The 24,071-nt window shown below is 43.4% G+C and overlaps 1 protein-coding gene across 13 annotated transcripts in view; it reads left to right on the plus strand.

Annotated features, from left to right (window-relative positions):
* The window catches only part of lcorl (ligand dependent nuclear receptor corepressor-like), a 212,108-nt gene that overhangs the window by 89,497 nt on the left and 98,540 nt on the right, over positions 1-24,071 (plus strand). For 12 of the 13 annotated variants that reach the window (XM_070870757.1, XM_070870758.1, XM_070870775.1 and 9 more), the window contains 2 exons: positions 9,872-9,937; positions 18,581-18,660. In XM_070870757.1, coding sequence (XP_070726858.1) covers positions 9,872-9,937; positions 18,581-18,660 — 146 coding nt within the window. Of the gene's footprint in view, positions 1-9,871; positions 9,938-11,386; positions 11,411-18,580; positions 18,661-24,071 lie in introns of those variants that run through there. The other variant, XM_070870760.1, reaches the window with a different exon arrangement.

Raw genomic sequence — 24,071 nt, forward strand, 5'->3', positions numbered from 1 at the left:
AAACATTAACTCTATTTCTCTACCCACAGATGCTGCCAGACCTGCTGAGTATTTCCAGTATTTTCTGTTTTTATGTCAAATACTTCATATGCTGGGCAGTTAAGTCCACTATCATGTTTCACTAAGATCCTAGTGAGAACCTTGAAATGATTACCTGATTTTGTTTTTGCATTTTGAAGTAATATGTTGACTATTGTGCTTTGAATCATCTGATTCAAGTAAATAACTATATAAATGCAAGTTTGTCTTTCTAGTTTGACAAAGCTCCAAACAGATATTTGTTTTTGAATTTTGGCTAATTTTCTTCCTCAGAAGGTGATGACACCAATCAAGCTATGTTTATTATCAATGGATGAGACTGGGACAAAGTTCGGTGTCTTTCAAGGTTCACCTCCACTTTTGTCAAGCCATGCAACTATCTGTCTTGGCATTCTATAGTTGCTCCAGTGTCTGGGGCAAAAGTCATCGGGCTAGAAATTCAGGTTTGCGTCCGTTTATCGCTATGGCGAAGCTTAAAAAAAAGTAATTTTTTGGGGTGCTAAACAAGTCACACAAAATTTAGCGCCCGGGCAGAAAATTCGGCAGCGGTTTTGCGCCGGCACTAAAAATTATCGCCTGCCTGTTTTTTTTTTTGTTGCCGTTTTTATGACTTCATTCGGCGTGCAACACTGCACTATTGCCAGGGGCGGAAAATTCACAGATATCGCCATTTTTACTGCCCGCCCAAAAACATGCCCGAAAAAAAATCAACTCTTACTAGGTCAGATCCAGGGAGCACTCGGCGCTAACTGTGCCATCTTGAAAAACGGAGCAGAAGTTCATTGCATAAAAGGATTTGGAGGGAAGGCTGCGTTTTACACAGTGAGCTTTCTGTGAGTTCATAGTTTGTATTATTTAAGGACACATAATATCTCTGGCATTATTCCTGGCTGCTTTTTCTATGTTTTTTCGAGCTGGAAAAAGGCTTATTCATGAGCAGTTTGAGCGTAATCGAAGAGCTCGCAGACATATGGGGAGGGGGCTTTGCCCCACACGTGTTTACAGGGAACAGCGCTCATACCTGCAGCTGTCTGAGACGCTTCTGAAAAGTGGTCAGAGATATGCCAGCTGATAAAGGTAGGCCTACCAGCGGGAACAAGACCTCACTGCCCGTCGAGGTGAAGGTGACTGCGGCACTTGCCTTCTATGCCTCCGGCTCCTTTCAGGCATCAGCAGAGGACATATGCTCCATCTTGCATTCCACTCCATATCGCTGCATTCGCCAGGTGACGACTGCACTGTACGCACACAGGATGGACTTTATAAAGTTCCCACTGACCAAGGAGGCACAGAATGAGAAGGCTATAGGTTTTACACTAATTGCTGGCTTCCCCAAGGTTCAGGCTGCCATTGACTACGCACATCGCCCTGCGAGCATCTTTAGAGGATCCAGAGATTTACCGAAACCTAAAGGGATTCCACTCCCTGAATGGTCGCAGGTGATCTGCGACCATACTCAGCGTATCATGGTAGTAAATGCCCAATTTCCAGGGAGCATCCATGATTCTTTCATCTTGTGTGAGAGCACTGTCTCATACCTGTTGCAGCGTCAACCACAAGGCCAGAGCTGGATGCTGCGGGACAAAGGTTACGGCCTCGCCACCTGGCTTATGACCCCCCTCCAGAACCCTCAGACACAAGCCGAGCATTGCTATATTGACAGCCATATAGCCACACGCAACATCGTTGAAGACCATTGGGAGTGCTCAAGCAGCACTTCCGATGCCAAGACAACTCTGCAACTCTGGAGGCTTCCTACAATACTCCCCTCAACAGGTCTCTGAGTTCATTGTGGTGTGCTGCATGCTACACAACTTAGCCATCATGAGGGGACAGGATTTGCCAATGGGGACTGCAGATCCACCTCAGGAGGAGGACGAGGAGCCTGGCGATGAACCCATGCCACTACCACTATCATAGGGGAGGCCTCATGGAACTTTCGCCATTGCAAAAGCCTTACGTCAGCAGCTCATAATTCATCGCTTTGCTTGAACACTGAACGGCATGTTTCACCGTTACATGCCCACTCCATGTTGACTATTCCTCCTCTTATTCTGCAAATGAGACACTACACAGGAATGGTTGAGGTGAACAAAAGTATTAATCATACAGTAAGATTTATTAAGTTATAAAAGTTCGCATTAATGTTTAACGGAATTGGGAAACTTTTATAAAATAGCAACAGCAACGAAAGAACAACCTCTGCACCGAACGTCTTTTACCTACAGCCCCTTCCCCCTCCCTCGCGAAGATGTCTTGCAGTAACGTGGCCAGAGTCCTGCTGTAAAAGGGGGATAGACAATGGAGACGCCATGTGTGGATCCCCTGGAGAAACTCGGGTATGGAAGGCCTGGCTTCCGAGTGGCAAGGCTCCTGCTTGGCCTTACCACTCATAGGTGACGTGGGTCTGGGTGCTGCAATGCCAAAGGTTGAGACCATCAATTGTGTAGTGCCATTGACAGCCTTGGTGTTCCCGCGCGTCGCTCATGTCCGCGGATAGTGCCACAATGCTTGCGAGAAAAGCACCCAAGACCTCCAGGAGCTATTAGCTGAGCTGGATGTATGCGTCTGCCTGTCTGTCAGCAGACCGGCTTTGCCGACTCGCCCTCCGGAGAGACGGCATATGGGATTCAAGCCTGGGAGTGCGTGGCTGCATGCCACTTGGACCCGGGACCTTAGGTTGGCCAAAGCCCGAAAATGTGGCTTCCTGGTCAGAGCTTACTGGCCGCAGCGAAAAGAGGTATCGATTGCATCGGCCCCCCCGGAATAGCTTCCTGAGTTTCCCCCTCCCGTGGAGGTTTCTTGTCCTCTGTGTCTTCGTGGTCCCCCTCCTTCACCCCCACATGTTTGGCTGATATGGAGGCTTCTATTGGCGGATGTGAAGCCTCCTCATCTGGAAATAGAAAACAACAGACAAGTGGTTAGCAGCAGGGGAGGGGACAGGGTGACATGAGGATGGTCACATAACACAGGCTTATTTGAAGGAACGGCGCTACTGTATTATGTAGCCCACAGACACTACATCACATTGCCCCAATGCAGCCTGGGGATTTTGCAGGACTTGCCCTCAGTTTCGAACAGGGGATTAGCACCCCCATGGGTAGTTGATCTCCCTGAGGCACCGATCATAGCTGCCACACGCTCCTCCAGGTCCGTCAATGGCCGTGTCTGGGATGGACCACCGCCTGTGCGCCGCTGCTCCTGGCGGTTATGCGACAACTTTCCCTGCAAAGATGACAATTAGAATGGTTACCAGAGGGCCCTTCTGCTCTTGTCGCACACACATAGCCATCAAAGCACTTATACCATACTGTGTGCATTTAATACAATTCTCTGTTTAATGACCTTGGTAGTTGCACGTAGTTCATGAGGAAGTGCAGAAACATCTTTTAAGATGTCAAAAAGCAGTCTTACTAATGTGTAATGATCATTCATGGCAAATAAGGTACAACACTAAGCCTTACCTATACCAACATGTGTCAGGTTTACAATTTAAGCAATGAACAAGTGCATGAATAAAAATATTACTTTGACGACCCTACAATGGTCATTGAACTTTTTACGACACTGCTTATGGTCCCTCTTGATATTGAGGAAATCGCCTCGGCCACGCTGGTCCACAGGCACAGCTGGGAGGGGTACCCTGGTGCTAAAACAAAATACCGCCACGATTATCGCGCAAAAACGGGCGGAGTCGTTAAAACCCGAATTTCTAGCCCTATAAAGTCTCAATGTTGGTTTTAGTGTCGGTGATGCCATGGGGGAAGGGGGTGGGTGATGGGGGAAATTGCATCTAATAATCCAGAATCTTGAATTTAGCATCCGAATCACAGAAGTCACGCAGAGCAGGAGAAAGGCTGCAAGACATTTATTAACTATGATGATGGCCCAGAATTTGCAACATGTAGCGAAGCAAAAGCATTAGCTGCTAGCCCAGAAGTATGCTCCACACAAGGATTTCGCAATCCCTGTGTTGAGAACTTTGTGTTTTCCAATCTTGAATTCAATTCAATGGAACTTATTGGGGGATCCCCTTGAGCGAAGCTGTCTAAGCAGCCAATCAAAAGGCAGAATTCTCATAGACCATAAACAAGGAAGTGAGTAAACGCTTCAAATTCTAACTTCTTAAAATAGAGCAAAAGAAAGATTGGGGTTCTTGTATGGGGAAAAGACAAACCTAAAATAACGATGCACAAAGTTTTAAAAAATGTTAATTTTTTTGATGTTTCTTATTTTAATTTTTATTAATGAATAAATTTTGCACTGCACAAAATGAAAATTAGTTTTCCAGGTGCTTAACAGCATTATTACTGCTAAACCAATGTTAAAACCCCAGTTACACTCAATCCTTTTGGGTCTAACTTTTATTGGGGAATTTAACAGCGTACTTACCTACAGAAGAGACAGTTTCTATCTGTTTCTGAGGGGGGAGGGGGAGCACAACACAGCCAGTTTCGGAGCTGTCATTGACAGACTGCAACTTCAGGAAGCACAATCGCCAAAATCCCAAAGTTGCGGTGAGTTTCTAAGGCGGTATGACGGCGTACTCCGAGAACGTCGTCATACTGACTGCAAGTTCAGGGCCATTGATATTGCTGTTCTGCTCTGCATCTATTACAGTTCTGTGCTTATCTCCAGGTATTGTAAGCATGACTGTTTAACTGACTGTCCATTGTATTTACTTTGCTGTGTTCCTATTTTTTTTTGGGGGGGGGTTGGTGGGCTTGTCATTTATTGGGCAATATGTTGGGAATACAGTACCAAACAGCCCTTATAAAGGGGTATAATGACCAGAAATAATAAAATAAGCAATAGTTTTCAAAGTACCGATAAGATCTAGAATGTGATGTACAAAACACCAGTTTAAATGAAATCCCAGAATTTATCCCAAAAAAATGAATTTGATTTTATAAATCAATATCGCTATATAATATATCCACAAAACACAATTAAATGAAATCCCAGAATATATATCCCATTTACCTCCTTACAAGCAGCACCCCCAACTGCCCTAGCCTACACTTCCACCTTGAACTCTGCCAATAGCTCAACAATCTTCAACTCCCTCCAAAATATTGTTTGTTTGAACAAGGCCTTCGATATCCATCCTTATTATGGATGATTGTATTGACATCTTGGTTTTGACTGAAAATTGGCTTACAGATGGCCAACATGAAAAATTATATTTCAACTGCAGTGTCTATTAATGTTTGGACTGTGTATTAAGTTGGTAAATTGCAAGTTCCAGAATTTTGGATCATGTCCTAATAAAGAAATGAAAAAGCATGACCTCCGAACACCCCAAAGCACTTCACAACCAATGGATTACTTCTTGAAGTACAGTCATTGTTCTGTAAGCAAATGCAGTAGCCAATTTATGCACAAGGTCCTACAAATGAGATGAATGCTCATGATTTTTTTTGGTAGTCGTGATAAAAGAATAAGTGTTGACCAATACACCAGGAGAACTCCTCCTGTTCTTTGAATATTATTGTGTTGTGGGATCTTTATGTCCACCTTTTAATGTATCATCCAAAAGATGGCAGATCTGACAATGCAATTCTCTTTTCGGTGTCTCACCTAAGGTGTTGGTCTAGATTATGTGATCCAAGTCCTGGAGTGGGGTTTGAATCCACAACCTCTGACTGCCATGAATGAACACAAGAACATAAGTATTAGGAGCAGGAGTAGGCCATTTGGCCCCCTAACCTGCTCCGCCATTCAATAAGATCATGGCTGATCTACCTCAACTCCACTTTCCTGCACTATCCCCATAAAAAAATGTTTCCTCATCTGAATCCTAAATGGCTGACCCCTTATTCTGAGACTCTGACCTCTGGTTCTTGACTCCCAGCCAGGGGAAACATCCTCCCTGCATCTACCCTATCAAGCCCTGTAAGAATTTTGTATGTTTCAATGAGATCACCTCTCATTCTTCTAAACTCTGGAGAATATAGGCTCAGTTTACTCAATCTCACCTCATAGGACAATTCCCCCCGCGCGCCCCCCCCCTCCCCATCCCAGGAATCAGTCTGGTGAACCTTCGTTGCACTACCTCTATATGGCAAGTATATCCTTCCTTAACCAATCCTCAATCCACGTTACTATATTACCCCCAATCCCATGAGCCCTAATTTTGTTAACCTCTTGTATGGCAGCTTATCAAATGCCTTCTGAAAATCCAAATACATCACATGGTTCCCCCTTATCTATTCTGCTAGTTACAACCTCACATGTCTAACAGATTTGTCAAACATGATTTCCCTTTCATAAATCCGTGTTGACTCTGCCCATTCTTTTCTAAGTGCCTGTTACCATGTCTTTAATAGATTCTAGCATTTTCCCTACTACTGATGTCAGGCTAACTGGTCTGTAGTTCAGTGTTTTCTCTCTCCCTCCTTTCTTAAATAGCAGGGTTACATTTGCTACCTTCCAATCCGTGGGAACCTTTCTCAAATCTATGTAATTTTGGAAGATGACAACCAATGCATCCACTATCTCTATAGCCATCTCTTTCAAAACCCTAGGATGTAGACCATCAGGTCCAGGGAATTTATTGGCTTTCAGTTCCATTCATTTCTCTAGTACAATTTTTTTTTTTTTTACTAATTTCTTTTCATAAGAACATAAGCAATAGGAGCGCGAGTAGGCCATACAGCCCCTCGAGCTTGCTCCGCCATTTAATACGATCATGGCTGATCCGATCATGGACTCGGTTCCACTTCCCTGCCCGCTCCCCATAACCCCTTATTCCCTTATCGGTTAAGAAACTGTCTTATCTCTGTCTTAAATGTATTCAATGTCCCAGCTTCCACAGCTCTCTGAGGCAGTGAATTACACAGATTTACAACCCTCTAGGAGAAGAAATTCCTCCTCATCTCAGTTTTAAATGGGCGGCCCCTTATTCTAAGATTATGCCCCTAGTTCTAGTCTCTCCATCAGTGGAAACATCCTCTCTGCATCCACCTTGTCAAGCGCCCTCATAATCTTATGCGTTTTGATAAGATCACCTCTCATTCTTCTGAATTCCAATGAGTAGAGGCCCAACCTACTCAACCTTTCCTCATAAGTCAACCCCCTCATCTCTGGAATCAACCTAGTGAACCTTCTCTGAACTGCCTCCAAAGCAAGTGTATCCTTTGTAAATATGAAAACCAAAACTCTACGCAGTATTCCAGGTGTGGCTTCACCAATACCCTGTATAACCGTAGCAAGATTTCCCTGCCTTTATACTCCATCCCCTTTCAGTTCCTCATTCTCGCTAGACCCTTGGTTCTCCACTATTTCCAGGAGGTTTTTTGCGTCGTCTTCCGTGAAGGCCGACACAAAGAGGCCGAAATTGCCCTCCGCCCGAAATAGGTCGCACCTACTGCTTTTCAGGTGTTCCGTCCGCGCCAATGCGTGGGGCGAGCAATCTGGCGATTTTCAGCTCTTCAACCTTATGTTTCCGGTCAAGGGAAGCCGCCACTAGCGGGGCGGAAGTGGGGGTGGGTCGGAGTAGTTGACGCTCCAAGTCATCAGCACAGCGCTGATGAAATCATCGCGCTGGTGCGTCACAACGTCCCTCCCCTTCAGTTAAAGGGGAGGGCTGCTGTGAACTCTGCAGCCACTTTAGTGGCAAATGCTGCCATCAGGCAAGAGATTGCCAGGCTGCCTGTTGCCGGCCCAACCAAACCTGTGGTCCCCTACATCGCTCCAAAACTAAAGGAGGACAATATACAAAAATGGCAGTCCCTCCTCGGCGGCCAGTTCACACCGACCCATGGCAGCCGCTTTCTTATGGGCCTTATAGAAAGGGGCAATTTTGGCTCCAAAGTATTTGTTTAATTTCTCTACCATTTCCTTATTCCCCATTATAATTTCTCCTGTCTCAGCCTGTAAGGGACCCACATTTACTTTCACTAATCTTTTCCTTTTTACATATCTATAGAAGCTTTTACACTCTTTTTATGTCTCTCACGAGTTTACTCTTGTATTCTATTTTCCCTTTCTTTATCAGTTTCTTGGTCCTCCTTTGCTGAATTCTAAAATCTTCCCAATTCTCAGGCTTATTGCTCTTTTAGGCAACATTATAAGCCTCTTCCTTTGATCTAATGCTATCTTTAACTTCTCTTGTTAGCCACGGTTGGACCACTTTTCCTGTGGAGTTGTTGTGCCTTAAAGGAATGTATATTGTAAATTATTTATTAATTCTTTAAATGCTAGCCATTGCTCGTCTACCATCATACCTTTTAATGTCGTTTCTCAATCTACCTTCGCCAACTTGCCCCTTATACATACCTATGTAGTTTGCTTTGTTTGGATTTAAGACCCTAGTTTTGGATTTAACCAAATCACTTTCAAACTTAATATAAAATTCTTTCATATTATGGTCACTCTTCCCTAAGGGCCCCTTTACTACAAGATTATTAATTAGCCCTTTCTCAGTGCACAATACTAGATCTAAAATAGCCTGCTCCCTAGTTGCTTCCTCAACATACTGATCTAGAAAACTATCTTTTATACATTCCATGAATTAGTTCTCCACATTATTACTGCAAATTTGATTTGCCCAGTCTATATGTAGATTAATGTCCCCCATGATTACCGTATTACCCATGTTACATCCGCCTCTAATTTTCTGATTTATACTCTGCCCAAGTTTCGGCCTGAGTTGCTCCTGTTTTTTTTTTGGAGCAACTGGTTTAGAATGGAGTATCTTAGAAATTGCAATTCCCGGCATTTAGTTTGCTCCAGTTCTAGTCAGTTAGAATAGTTTCACTTTGGAACAGAATTTTTTTTTCAAAAGAGGGCGTGTCCAGCCACTTATGCCTGTTTTGAAAGTTTAGGCAGTGAAAACTTACTCCAAACTAACTTAGAATGGAGTAAGTGAAGATTTTTGTACGCTCAGAAAAACCTTGCGTACACTTTACAAATTAGGCGTAGGGAATGGGATGGGGGGGTGAAGGGAAGTAATTAAATTCTACAATCATTCAACAGTCCTACTTATACAAATAAAGATCCAACCTGAATAAAAATTTATAAACAAAGCAAAGATTAAATATTCCATGTTCCTACCTGTGTGAAGCAGCAGCAGCCTTTGAGCTGCAAAGACTTAGGCCGTTCGGCCAGGGGATAGGGGCGGCGTAAGGCCACAGCGACGGCAGTAGAATCCGGCAGCAACAGGCTCCGAGCTGCGAAGACTTAGACCGTTCAGCCAGGGGTTCCTGAGACAAATCTTCACTTTTCCTCAAGTCACTTTAAAAATGGCCGAGTGCCAATGTTTATGTGCCCATGCGCGCGCGCTCCAACGCGCACACGCAGGGTTGCCGGCACGAAGTTGCCTTATTTAAATTAGCCCCCCCCCCCCCCCCCACACTACTTTTAGAATCAGTGCGAGTCTCTTGCTCCGCCTCCCGCTGTTCAGCAGCTTGGCGCGGCGCGCACAGAAGACCTGCAGGGAGCCGGAGAATATGCAAGTATTTTTTCGCCGCACTTTCGAGTGCGAGAAACGGGCGTCCAGGTCGGGGCTGCGCTGTTCTAGGCACGGCCCGAAACTTGGGCCCATTACAACTACTGTGTGCACAAACCAACTGATCTAGTACCTACACTCCCCTGCATGGGTGCTTAGAACTCACTCTTGCACATTACTTGCCAATCACTGGCATCACAAGCAACATTGTAGGAAAATTGTAAGTTTAGCTGAACCATTAATTTATACTCGCAGAAATGTGTTAAACTATATTTAGACTATGGAATGGGTAGAAAAATAACGTGTATTAGTGATTTAATACTTTTGTGACGAGATACTTTTTTGCCTTTGTGAGCTAACATATTGACATTTTATTTACAGGGTTCGAAAGCATCTTGGAAGGGCTTTATGGACCAAGGTTACTCAGAGACCTCAGTTTATTTGATGGTAAAACGTTTTGTTTTCTGAATATAGCCATAGGAACAAATGTAGTTGTGAAATTCAAATTTTAAAGTATGTGATTGCACCATAATGCAATAGGAGTTCTTGTATGGGTTTGACTTGAATTTGAATCTAAGATTAACATTTGAACTAAAATTTGCATAAAATGTTTCAAGAATTTAAAATTCATAAGTATCCTCTCTTCCTCAAATGCTGTTTCCTTTGATTGAAAGAATATTCAGAATAAATCTTCTAGTTCTGTTTGTCCATCTGATATCTCTAACCTAGACACTTCGTTAAACTTAAGTTGTCTTATTAGATCAATAAGTAATTTGAAAATGGACAAGCATATGATTCTGTTTCGCATTCAAATGTCCATAACCAGTTGTGACTTCTCCATGTGCTGTTTCTTAACTATCCAAAAAAAGTACAAAATGCTGGCTGTTTAAATTTGGAATACTCCAATAAATAAAAGCAGCACGTGGTGTTGTACTGACCGCCCTCCTGCATGGCTCAGAAATATGGACTATGTACAGTAGACACCTCAAGTTGCTGGAGAAATACCACCAACGATGTCTCCGCAAGATCCTACAAATCCCCTGGGAGGACAGATGCACCAACGTTGGTGTCCTCGACCAGGCCAACATCCCCAGCATTGAAGCACTGACCACACTTGATCAGCTCCGCTGGGCAGACCACATAGTTCGCATGCCAGACACTAGACTCCCAAAGCAAGCGCTCTACTCGGAACTCCTTCACGGCAAATAAGCCAAAGGTGGGCAGCGGAAACCTTACAAGGACACCCTCAAAGCCTCCCTGATAAAGTGCAACATCCCACTGATACCTGAGAGTCCCTGGCCAAAGACCGCCCTAAGTGGAGGAAGAGCATTCGGGAGCGCGCTGCCTTCTCGAGTCTCGTCGCCGAGAGCATGCAGAAATCAAGCGCAGGCAGCGGAAAGAGCGTGCAACAAACCAGTTTCATCCACCCCTTCCCTCAACGACTCTGTCCCACCTGTGACACAGACTGTGGTCCTCTTATTGGACTGTACAGCCACCTAAGAACTCATGTTAAGAGTGGAAGCAAGTCTTTCTCATAATAAACCAGGAAAGTACCAGGTTTGGTATCTGGTCTCTTGTTGGTATCAGCTGGGAAAGCAGTGGTGACCCTATGGTTGTCTGGCCATCTGACTTATGGAAGAGAGAAAGAAAAACTTTAGAAATTCTGCTATTTCATGAATAAGACTCAGAAACCATATTCCAGAACATTTTGATCCAAATATATTGATAAGGTAATTCTACCCTGCGCCATAGCAATGTTGAACAGTATGCAGCAGTAGGTTAATTTACTGTTGAGTTTCAGGATCCATAGTGAAAATAGCAAATCTTGTATTGGGTTCTTTTTTAATGAAATCTGTTGTCCTTATACCCTTGTAGAATACAAAGTTAGAAATGAAGATCCAGTCTTATGCGCTCCTTCCAGTGAGCATTAACAAACTTTGTTCTATTGGTCCAAATATGATGGTGGTATAGTATAATTAGTATAGTTTATTTTGCCTCCTCAGATCCTGTTGGTATTCGGGGCTTGCCAGACAGTCAAATGATTGTTCATCTGTGATAGCAAATCCCTGTTCCATATCCCACGATGCCTTAATGTGGCTGGAACTTGGAGAGGGCTAGTTACTTTTGTAACAGATAAAATAAATTCTTCAGTGTTCTCCCAGGATGCATGGCTTTACATCTGGACGTTTTCCTAATTGAAGTGTCTCTCTCTTGAGTCATTCATTAGGGAGGTGTAACTGAGCTAGTTTCCTATTGTTTTCCTCTCAGCTTTTATCTTTGAAGTACATTCTCCTAAGTCAGTTGTAACCAAGGCTAAAGAGCCGCACCGACTCTTTGAGGGGAGAGCACCTGCACCCATAGGGCTCGAGTATCCCTGACATCAATCCAGTATTCGGAGTTGGCGCCAAACCCAACCCTTCTGACTAGGGTAGGAATACTACTAAGCCAGTGGTCGTTCAGTCCGGATGCATTGTCTATATTCTAGTCTTCTCCATTCACTGGGGCTGTCTGGGGTGGGGCCCAAACCCTTAACGTACTGTTCAGAAGTGGAAATGCTACCAGTAAACCAAAGGCTTTACCAATTTAAAAAAATAAAATGGAAATCTGAAATAAAAGAAAATGCTGCCAATACCTATCGGTGCAATCTGTGCATGTAAAGAGAAAAGATGGGTTATAGCTTTTTGGTTCATGAAGACTAGACATCTGAAACTATGATTTCCTTTCACAGATGCTGACTGTCTTGAATCTAGCTTGTATTATTAACAAAAGTCAACTGCAGGAGTGCAGAGAGAGACTGCATGGGCATGCTCTGTATCCCCACATCAGTCAGCAACCACTTGACATTAAAATGCTCTACATAAAAGCAAGTGTTTCAGAAATAGGTTTGAAGAAAACTAATAACTGAGCCATCGAGAGAATGATTTAAAAGGGGTATGCAAAAACTTGGTTCAAGAGAGCGTTCTTAATAGGATTTTTGGAGAGAGGCGGAGAGGTTTAGGGAACAAGCTCTAAAAAGAAGCTGGCTAAAGGCCTCCCTGGAATAATGGGGTGGGGGGGAGAAAAAGAACAGAGGGCTGGACTCAGTGCAACAGAACATTTGGGAAGACTGTAGGGCAGGAGGAGATTGCATAGATAGAAAGCTGCAAGCTTATGGAAGAATTAAAGACTAGGTGGCCGAATTTGCCCTTTTTTGCGCCCCGTTTTAAGCCTCCGCAATGGCGTTTCGCTCGGGCAGGCGGCAGTAGCATCTCTGGTGAACTTGCCCTCAGATTTTGGGGGCGATTTGCCGGTAGCGCAGCTCCCCAGGGTTAGTGCCCCAGGCTGGCGCACAATTGGCGATGACATCATCGCTGTGCACGCCAAACCCTTTGCGACCCGCAGGAGAAATCGCAGCGGCCCTTCCCTTTAAATGAAGGGGGAGGGCTTTGCAGCGCGTCAGCACAACGCGGAGCTTCTGTAAAGCACTGACCCTTTTCAGTGCGCCGCTGAACGCAGCTCAGCGCTGATGCCCGGGAACGCCCCTCCAATGAGGCAGAGCGCCTGAGATAGTGCTCCACCTCGTTTGAGGGACGCAAAGCCAATCACATCAACCGAATGAAGCTGCACGGGGAATCTTCAACAATTAGGCTGTGGATCGTTCCCTGTAGGACTGCGAGCCCAAGGAATAAGAGGCAACACTAAGAATTGAACTTTTATTGAGTAGAAAAGTGCAATAAACTTGCAATCATCAAAAGACATTGATTAAATAACTGTACACAGTCAGAATAAACTCATGACTAATTCCATCTGGAAATCTTTTTTTTTTTAAAGAAGATTGAACAGTTCTAAAATCAGAAGGTATGAATAGCGAGGTCTACATCCCTCTGCAGCCAGCTGCACTGTTGGGCAGTTGTGCAGAAATTGATCTGATGATAATCAGGCACACACACTGCAGCATTTTAACATTGTCATGGGAGTTGTGCCAAAAAGGTGGCCATTGTATAAAAGCACAGCATCAGCGATGCAGTGGTGAGTTAGTTAATTATCAGGATATGCAAAGTTTCTTGTGACAAAAATGTTTCTTTAACAGTAATACATTTTTCATCATCAAATAGGTCTGACTTTTGTTAAACTCCCTTTTTTAAAAAAGCAGCATAGAAATCTGAAGTACAGCTATTCATTCACTATTTACAATTCTGTTTTCAAAAGGATGATTAAGGGTGAGAAGGAGGAGGTAGACTCTGCGGGCAAGCAACCTATTTCCTCGTGTCACCACGCTTCATCTCTGGGCCTAGATGAGTCTTGTGCCTCTGTTACCGGATAATGAGTCTAACTTGTTGGCTGGGATCAGTTGGGAGTCCTGATGCTATTCTGAAGGTACATGAGGTAGAGGTGTTGATTGACTCCTGGTAGCCACCTCTTGCGATGGGGCTGCTGATGGCTGATTATTAAAGATGAAATAACAGCGCATGCTTGACAAATCATCTTCTGGAATTTTTTGAGGATGTAACTGGTAGAGTGGACAAGGGAGACCCAATGGATGTGGTGTATTTGGACTGTCAAAAGCCTTTTGGTGCACAAGAGATTGGTGTGCAAAATCAAAGCACATGGTATTGGGGGTAATGTACTGGCGTGGATAGAGAACTGGTTGGCTGACAGGAAGCAGAGAGTTGGGATAAATGGGTCCTTTTCAGAATGACTAGTGGGGTGCCTCAGGGCTCAGTGCTGGGACCCCAGCTCTACAATATACAATAATGATTTGGATGAAGGAATTGACTGTAATATCTCCAAGTTTGCAGATGACATTAAACTGGGTGGCGGTGTGAGCTGCGAGGAGGATGCTAAGAGGCTGCAGGGTGACTTGGACAGGTTAGGTGAGTGGGCAAGTGCATGGCAGATGCAGTATAATGTGGATAAATTTGAGGTTATCCACTTTGGGGGCAAAAACAGGAAGCCAGAATATTATCTGAATGGTGACAGATTAGGAAATGGGGAGATGCAACGAGACCTGGGTGTCATGGTACATCAGTCATTGAAAGTTGGCAGGCAGGTACAGCAGGCAAATGGTATGTTGGCCTTCATAGCTAGGGGTTTGGTTTTAGGAGCAGGGAGGTCTTACTGCAGTTGTACAGGGCCTTGGTGAGGCCTCACCTGGAATATTGTGTTCAGTTTTGGTTGTCTAAACTGAGGAAGGACGTTCTTGCTATTGAGGGAGTGCAGCGAAGGTTCACCAGACTGATTCCCGGGATGGCTGGACTGACATATGAGGAAAGACTGGATCGACTGGGCCTTTATTCACTGGAGTTTAGAAGGATGAGAGGGGATCTCATAGAAACATAGAAAATTCTGACGGGACTGGACAGGTTAGATGCAGGAAGAATGTTCCCGATGCTGGGGAAGTCCAGAACCAGGGGACACAGTCTAAGGATATGGGGTAAGCCATTTAGGTCTGAGATGAGGAGAAACTTCTTCACTGAGTTGTTAACCTGTGGAATTCCCTACCGCAGAGAGTTATTGATGCCAGTTCATTGGATATATTCAGGAGGGAGTTAGATATGGCCCTTACGGCTAAAGGGGTATGGAGAGAAAGCAGGAAAGGGGTACTGAGGTAAATGATCAGCCATGATCTTATTGAATGGTGGTGCAGGCTCGAAAGGTCGAATGGCCTACTTCTGCATCTATTTTCTATGTTTCTATGTTAGTGGAGGTTGGTCCTGTATTGCCTGGTCTCGCTTGTGTGACTGAGACAGAGCCCAGGCAAGAAGGCCATAGCCCTGTGAAGTGCTGTTGTTCTGAACATCAGCTGCATATCTGGGACCGCACATTTTGTCATTGTGGGCAGTTATGGCTGGGTATGCACAGGCAGCAGTTTATTTGATTTCTACTGAGATTGCGACATATCACTGGGAACAGTAGCATAGTGGTTATGTTACTCCACTAGTAATCCGGAGACCTGGACTAATGATCTAGAGACGCGAGTTCAAATCCCAACACGGCAGCTGGGGAATTTAAATTCAGTTCATTAAATAAATCTGACCATGAAACTATCAGATTGTCGTTCACTAATATCCTTTAGGGAAGGAAATCTGCCGTTCTTACCTGGCCTGGCTTTTGTGACTTCAGACCCAAGTTGTTAACTGTTAACTGCCCTCTGAAATGGCCTAGCAAGCCACTTGGTTGTACACAACTGCTGCGATAAACAATAATAAGAATAAAATTGGACGGACCACCCGGCATCGATCTCAGCACTGACTTCAGACACGACAATGGTGCACCCAACCCAGTCAACCCTACAAATTCCTCCTCACTAACATCTGGGGTACTTGTGCCAAAATTGGAAGAGCTCTCCCACTGACTAGTCAAGCTATAGCCTGACATAGTCATACTCATAGAATCATACCTTTCAACCAATGTCCCAGATTCCTCCATCATCATCTCCAGAGGTAGCGGCACAGTGGTATACAGTCAAGAGGGAGTGGCCCTGGGAGTCCTCAACATTGACTCCGGACCCCATGAAGTCTTGTGTTTCAGGTCAAGCATGGGTAAGGAAAGGTCCTGCTGATTACCAACTACCACCCTCCCTCAGCTGATGAGCTTAATGCTGCACTACTGAGGTTCTTGATCCAGCACTAAGCTCGCTGTGCTGTATTAAAATTAATTTTCCAGGAAATTTTGGGATAAGTTAACAACTGGAAGATTGGAGGCCTCAACCGTGAGATTTGCAGAGCATAATTCGTACATTGCACCGTTTCTTGGAAATTCCTTTGTCTTTTTATATTTAGGAGAATAATTGTGCTGCTATCCATTTGATTTCTGGAAAAGAATCCTTAGTAAGGAGGCTTTATGCAATACCTATGTCATTGATGCCTAATATCCCAAACAGATTGCATCCATTGTAAATTTCCCTGTTATCAATTTGAACTGTACTTTGACTACTTGGAGGATTCGTATCATAGAATAGTACAGCACAGAAGGAGGCCATTTGGCTCTTTCGAAGAGCAATCCAGTTAGTCCCACTCCCCCACTCTTTCCCCATATCCCTGCAATTTTTTCTCCCAAGTATTCATTCAGTTTCCTTTTGAAGGCTACAATTGAATCTGTGTCCACCACCCTAACAGGCAGTGCATTCCAAATCCTAATCACTCGTTGCGTAAAAAAGTTTTTCTTTGGTTCTTTTGCCAATCAACTTAAATCTATGCCTTCTCGTTATCAACCCTTCAGCCACTAGAAACAGTTTATCTTTATTTACCCTATCTAAAGCCTTCATGATTTTAAACAGTTCTAATGAAAGGTCATCAACCTGAAACATTAGTTCTGTTTCTCTCTTTGCTGATGCTGCCTGACCTGTTGAGTATTTACAGCATTTTCTGTTTTTATTTCAGATTTACAGCATTTGGAGTATTTTGCTTTTGTATGATTTTAAACACCTTTATCAAAGCTCCTTGGCCTTCTCTGCTCCAAGGAGAACAATCCCACCTTCTCTAGCCTATCCACGTAACTGTATTCCCTCATTCCTGGAACCATTCCAGTAAATCTTCTATACCCTCTCCAAAGCCTATAGGCTGGATTTTGGTCTATTGCGGATTTTGGGGTGCTAATCGCGGTGGAGCATTAAAGATAGTGCCTGAAAATAGTTTGCACTCTTGAATGCAAGTTTCGGCAAAAATGTTAGTTGGAGGAATGTTGCCGTTAACTCTGGCGTTGCACAACGGACTTTGTGCGCCCAAGCCGAAAATTGCGGCGGTAAAGAAGTTACGTTGTTGTTTAATGCCCTGCAACATAACGTTGTATATTGTATGATTTTATTTTGGTGGGGGGAGTTTTTGTGACTTTGTTACAGTAAAATATATGAATCATAATTTGTCATTGGTGTCTTGTGCATCATTCCAACATTCACCAGAGATGTGCCTTTATGGGGGCACATAGTGTGTCCAGTACTAGCTCCATCCTTCAGTTTCCTCCATTTTAGGAGAGCCAGTCCATTACAAGCTTGTGACCTGCAACTCTTTGTCCGGCAGCATCTCCACGCTGCCTCTCCCTTGGATGGGGCAGCTATCCAATGGGGATCTCGCCAGGCTCCTCTTCATCGTCCTCCTCCTCCTAAGGTGGGCATGCAATCCCCACTGGCAATGCCTGGCCCCTCATGATGGCCATGTTGTACAGCGTGCAGCCCACCACAATGAATTTGGATACTTGTTGAGGGGGATATTGAAGGCTGCCTCCAGAGTGGTCCAGGCATTGATCTGGCTTTAGGAGATGGTGTATCTCTGTCAGCACTTCCTTTCGGCAGCGCAGGCTTCTCGCACACTGCTCTTCAGAGAGCTGGAGGTATGAGTGTTGGTGCCCATAGGGGATGAGGACTCCTCCCCGGAAGTTTTTGGCCTCTCATCCATGGGCCGACATGGCCAAGAGCCCTTCTTCAAGCTTGACATCGCCTGGCAATATGCTGGTGATCTAGTAATGCCGCAATTAAATTTTCTCAGTGAAGTTATAAAGGCACTGTAATTGCAGATAAAAGTGAAGTTTGCAAGTCTGAGCTTCACGAAGCGTTATGTGCGCAGTCGTCGTAGTCACTATGACCTGCGATGTGGGATCCTCATCCCTCCATTTAAAAATGCTGCCAATACCGCCTGTCGCACCCTGGGACTGCCTGGTTTTTTTTTCGGGCATTTCCTGGGCGGGCATGAAATGAGGCATAAGGGCGAAATGTTCCATCCGGGGCGCTAGCGCAGCGTTGCACGACAATTGACATTATCATTTCAGTCAAAATGGACAGGGCAGTAAGTTTTTGCACTAGTGCTAACCAGTAGCCAAATCTGCCAGACGATAAATCCTGGACACCCGGCATTACACCCAAAAAGCAGCATTTAATGCCCCCGTCGAGGCGCAAATGAGCCGAAAATCCAGCCCTTTATGTCCTTCCCAAATATTATGAAGTGGTAGCCATAGTTGTGAATATAAAAAAAAGTGCTGCAGCACTACCTTTTCAGTATTCTTGCCTAAATAGTATGTTGATTGTATTGGTTTTTGGCAGTTACAGAAAATGTATTTGGTTTGTGCCATATAATAGATTAAAAATAAATATTGTTTTTGCTTTTATTTTATTTGAAGACTGCGAACCTGAAGAAGCGACTGACTGGTCTATGAATGAAAACTGTTCATTTTGCTACATACGGAGAGAGAAAGTCAAAGTAAGTGCAAAAACTGCATAATCAATCTCAGGAATACATAAATAAAAACAGAAAATGCTGGAAATACTCAGCCAGTCAGGCATTTCATATTTCCAGCATCTGCAGTATTTTGCTTTTATACTAAGGAATACTTCATTGTACTTTCCATAACTAGTGTAGCTTCTAGCTGTCTCCTTTATCTGTCTCATTTTAACTAGATTTTTGAATATATCTTATTTGGGAACACAGGTTTTGGATTTATAATAGTGTTGAGCAGAAGAAATGCTTCAAATTTTCAGCTCTTTTAATCCAGTAGATTGCTTCTTTCTTTCAGACATTTGCTTTTTCCAATTAGACATGACAGCAACAGTACATGTTGTTTGAAAGTAGATTTTCTGGAGATTGTACATGTGTATGCTCAGTATATTGCATACTTGGATCAGGCAGGAACTTTTGGTGAATGGCACAGCTGGTGCTAATTGTAGCATCCTCGGCAAAAGATCTGGGTTTAAATCATCATCTAAGCATTTGACGCTTCCTTTGGTCTGGTTCATTGCCATTGAAATGCCATCATTGATGAATAGGTGAGCTTTGTTTATACAGTGCTAAACACTTCTGTGATCACTATTGGATTTTTTTGGAAATTCACATATTGGAAAGAGCACATTGAAAAAATAAATTCACTTACTATCTTAGGGAATGAAAAGTGTATCACAATTGTGGGAACGGCTGAGCCTAAAGATACTGCCTGTGGAGTTTTATGTAAACTTCTCAAAGCTGCCATAAACTTGTAGACTATATTTCTGAGCTACTGAACTTGATCAGTGTCAGCCTAGCTTGCTGGATTCACTGTTGCTTCTGTATTAGAGGTTGAGAGTTCAAGCTCCATTTCAGGACACAACACACAATCCATGTAACATTACAGTGCAGTACTATCTTATTGGAAGTGTCAACTTTCAGTTAAGACATTAAACTGAAATCCCACACCACTGCTCTGCTGGTTTAAGTAGATGTTAGCGATCCCCTAGTATTTGCTGAATATTAAGCAGTTGACTTAGCCAATGTTCCTCCCTCAATCATCCTCCCTCAATCATCATCACCCAAATGCTGTTTGAGAGATCTTGCTGCTTGCAAAATAGCTGCTGCATTTGCCTACATTTACTGTAAGCAATGTAATTTGTGAAGAGAATGAGGAACATGGACTGCAGCGGTTCAAGAAGGCCCACCACCACACCACCTCTTTGGTGCAACTAGGATAGGTAATAAATGCCAGCAAAGCATTGTTCTTGGACTCCACTGATGCCATGGTTTAAAGCCAGCTATTCTAAAGCGTTTGAGTGATTTTTCTGACATTTGCCACGGTGGTATTGCTTGAATTAGTAACTGAATGTATGAGGAAACATGGTTGTAGATCTGTATTCTGATGATGCTTGACACATGGTGGTTCCCAGCTGGTTTGCCACTGCATATCAGCTTGCCATTTCTAAACTGAATTTGTTTAGTCCTTCATATTCCTTCATCTTGAAATTAGTTTGGAACATGGAAGAAATAAACAGTACACCACCTGTTCAGGAATAGAAATTCCACTGAATAGACTTGAAAACCCAGTGCAGGAATATTTTTGATGTACTTTCTATTTAGAAATAGAAACTCTGTTCACAACTCTAGTTTGCGTCCATCTATTTCATCTGGCTTTGGACTGCTTTGTAGTCTCTTTGATCATTTCAGAACTAGTCTAGTGCGTGGCAACCTATTTTTAAAAATATGATGGTAGCCTGGTATTGTTGAATTGTGAACCTGCATCATTTGAAAATCACTAATCTTTGGGGAACATTTTCCCAGAGCTTCACATGTTGGAGCAAATAACATGGACATGTCAGTCATTTTGCAAAATACATAGAATTATGTAGAATATACAGCACAGAAACAGGCCATTCAGCCCAACCAGTCCACACCAATATATGATAGTCACCAAGAAATCAAATCAGATAGGGAATTCAGAAGAAACTTTTTTACCCAGCGAGTGGTGAGAATGTGGAACTCGCTACCACAGGGAGTGGTTAAGGCGAATAGTATAGATGCATTTAAGGTAAGGTTAGATAAGACTCCTCCTATCCTGTCTCATCTAACTCTATCCGCATAACCCTCAATTCCCTTCTCTCTGCTTATCTAGCCCCTCCTTAAAACCATTTAAACAGAGACGTTGCTTAGGTAACTTAGGCTAAGGTATGACTGGGAGCTGAACATTCATGGTTACAGAATATTTGGGAGGGATAGAAGTAGGGAATAAAAGTAAGGGGTGTGATGGTATTAATCGAAGATTTCATTACAGCACAGAATATAGAGGTGGCATGAAGGATGGTGCAACAGCTGAATCTTTTATTTAGAGTTAAGGAATAAGAAGCGAACTGTTTCTCTGTTGGGAGTATATTAGAGACTGCTAAACATGGAAAGGAAATAGAGGAAGAGAAGTTAGAGAAAAAATTAAGGGTCATAAAATGGATGATTTCAATTATGCAAACGTAGACTGGGGTAAGAATAATATGAATGGTAAAAAATGGAAGGGTTTCTACAGTGTGTCAAATAGTACTATCTGGATCCATATGCTTTAGTCCAATAAGGAAAGAGGCAATGCAGAATCTAGTTCTAGGAAATGAAATGGGTTATGTAAGGGGTTTGGGGAACAGCTAGGAAACAGCGACCGCAACATAATTAGATTCAATTTAAAATTTGAAAAGGAGAGGAAACTGTCAAAGATTAAGGTACTTGACAGGAAAAAATTGCAATGAGAGAGGAGCAAGCCTATACAAATTGAAATTAGAAATTAACAAGACAGTGCACAAACAATGGGAAATATTCGCATAGGAGATGATTAGGGTAGATCTGCAGGTCTTCTCCATTAGTATATTTACGAAAGGATATACTTGCTTTGGAGGCAGTTCAGAGAAGGTTCATAAGGTTGATTCCAGAGATGAGCGGGTTCACTTATGAGGATATAACGCGCATGGTGGATAGAGGTGTACCGATGGATGTGGTGTATTTAGATTTCCAAAAGGCATTCGATAAGGTGCCACACAAAAGGTTACTGCAGAAGATAAAGTTACGCGGAGTCAGAGGAAATGTATTAGCATGGATAGAGAATTGGCTGGCTAACAGAAAGCAGAGAGTCGGGATAAATGGGTCCTTTTCGGGTTGGAAATCGGTGGTTAGTGGTGTGCCACAGGGATCGGTGCTGGGACCACAACTGTTTACAATATACATAGATGACCTGAAAGAAGGGATAGAGTGTAGTGTAACAAAATTTGCAGATGACACAAAGATTAGTGGGATAGTGGGTTGTGTAGAGGACACAGAGAGGCTGCAAAGAGATTTAGATAGGTTAAGCGAATGGGCTAAGGTTTGGCAGATGGAATACAATGTTGGAAAGTGTGAGGTCATCCACCTTGGGGGGGGAAAAAAACAGTAAAAGGGAATATTATTTGAATGGGGAGAAATTACAACATGCTGAGGTGCAGAGGGACCTGGGGGTCCTTGTGCATTAAGTTTGCAGGTGCAGCAGGTAATCAGGAAGGCGAATGGAATGTTGGCCTTCATTGCGAGAGGGATGGAGTACAAAAGCAGGGAGGTCCTGCTGCAACTGTATAGGGTATTGGTGAGGCCGCACAGAGGTACTGCGTGCAGTTTTGGTCACCTTACTTAAGGAAGGATATACTAGCTTTGGAGGGGGTACAGAGACAATTCACTAGGCTGATTCCGGAGATGAGGGGGTTACCTTATGATGGATTGAGTAGACTGAGTCTTTACTTGTTGGAGTTCAGAAGGATGAGGGGTGATCTTGTAGAAACATTTAAGATAATGAAATGGATAGACAAGATAGAGGCAGAGAGGTTGTTTCCACTGGTCGGGGAGACTAAAACTAGAGGGCACAGCCTCAAAATACGGGGGAGCCAATTTAAAACCGAGTTGAGAAGGAATTTCTTCTCCCAGAGGGTTGTGAATCTGTGGAATTCTTTGCCCAGGGAAGCAGTGTAGGCTAGCTCATTGAATGTATTCAAATCACAGATAGATAGATTTTTAACCAATAAGGGAATTAAGGGTTATGGGGAGCGGGTGGGTAAGTGGAGCTGAGTCCCACGGCCAGATCAGCCATGATCTTGTTGAATGGCGGAGCAGGCTCGAGGGGCTAGATGGTCTACTCTTCCTAATTCTTATGTTCTTATGAAAGGTTGAGTAGGTTGGGCCTCTACTCATTGGAGTTCAGAAGAATGAGAGGTGATCTTATTGAAACGTATTAGATTATGAGGGGGCTTGACAAGGTGGATGCAGAGAGGATGTTTCCACTCAGGGGAGACTGGAACTAGAGGACATAATCTTAGAATAAGGGCCCGCCCATTTAAAACTGAGATGAGAAATTTCTTCTGAGGGTTGTGGATCTGTGGAATTCACTACCTCGGAGAGCTGTGGAAACTGAGTCATTGAGTAAATTTAAGACAGAAATAGACAGTTTCTTAAACAATAAGGGGTTATGGAGAGCGGGCAGGGAAGTGAACCTAAGTCCATGATCAGATCAGCCATGATCGTATTAAATGGCGGAGCAGGTTCGAAGGGCTGTATGGCCTACTCCTGCTCCTATTTCTTATGTTCTTATTTTAAAGGTGGTACAGTAAAGGTTGTAGTTCCTTGGATATAGAGAAATTAAAATTAAGGTGAGATTTAAAGACATGTGACAAATCTTGGCTAAATCAAAAAAATAATTAAGCCAAATATAGAAAGCAAGCAGAAAGCAAAAACATAAATTAGAAATCAGGTATGAGCAAGGACTGGCAGGTTACAAAGAGAAACCGAAAAGGATTTTTAAAAAAAACTCAAGTAAAAGAATAGTTTAGAAAAGGTAAGACCGATTTAGATGTGAAAAATGAAATCTTATGGAGGATGAAAGAATATTGGAGATACTAAATAAGAACATTAATTAGGAGCAGTAGTAGTCCATTCGGTCCTTTGAGCCTGCTCCACCATTCAATAAGATCATGGCTGATCTTCGACCTCAACTCCACTTTCCCGCCTGATCCCCATATCCCTTGATTTCCCCTAAAGTCCAAAAATCTATCTCTCAGTCTTGAATATAATCTGCGACTCTGCATTCACAGCCCTTTGGGCAGAGAATTCCAAAGATTCACAACCCTCCTCATCTCAGTCTTAAATGGCCAACCCCTTATCCTGAGACTGTGCCCCCTAGTTCTAGATTCGCCAGGGGAAACAACCACTCAGCATCTACCTTGTCAATTCCCCTCAGAATCTTGTATGTTTCAATTAGATCACCTCTCATTCTTCTAAACCCCAGAGAGTATAGGCCCAATCTATGCAATCTCTCCTCAAAGGACAATCCTCTCATCCTAAAAATCAATCTAGTGAACCTTCGTTGCACCGCCTCT

This window comes from Pristiophorus japonicus, chromosome 2 (genome assembly GCF_044704955.1).
Source record: "Pristiophorus japonicus isolate sPriJap1 chromosome 2, sPriJap1.hap1, whole genome shotgun sequence".
Lineage (NCBI taxonomy): Eukaryota > Metazoa > Chordata > Chondrichthyes > Pristiophoridae > Pristiophorus > Pristiophorus japonicus.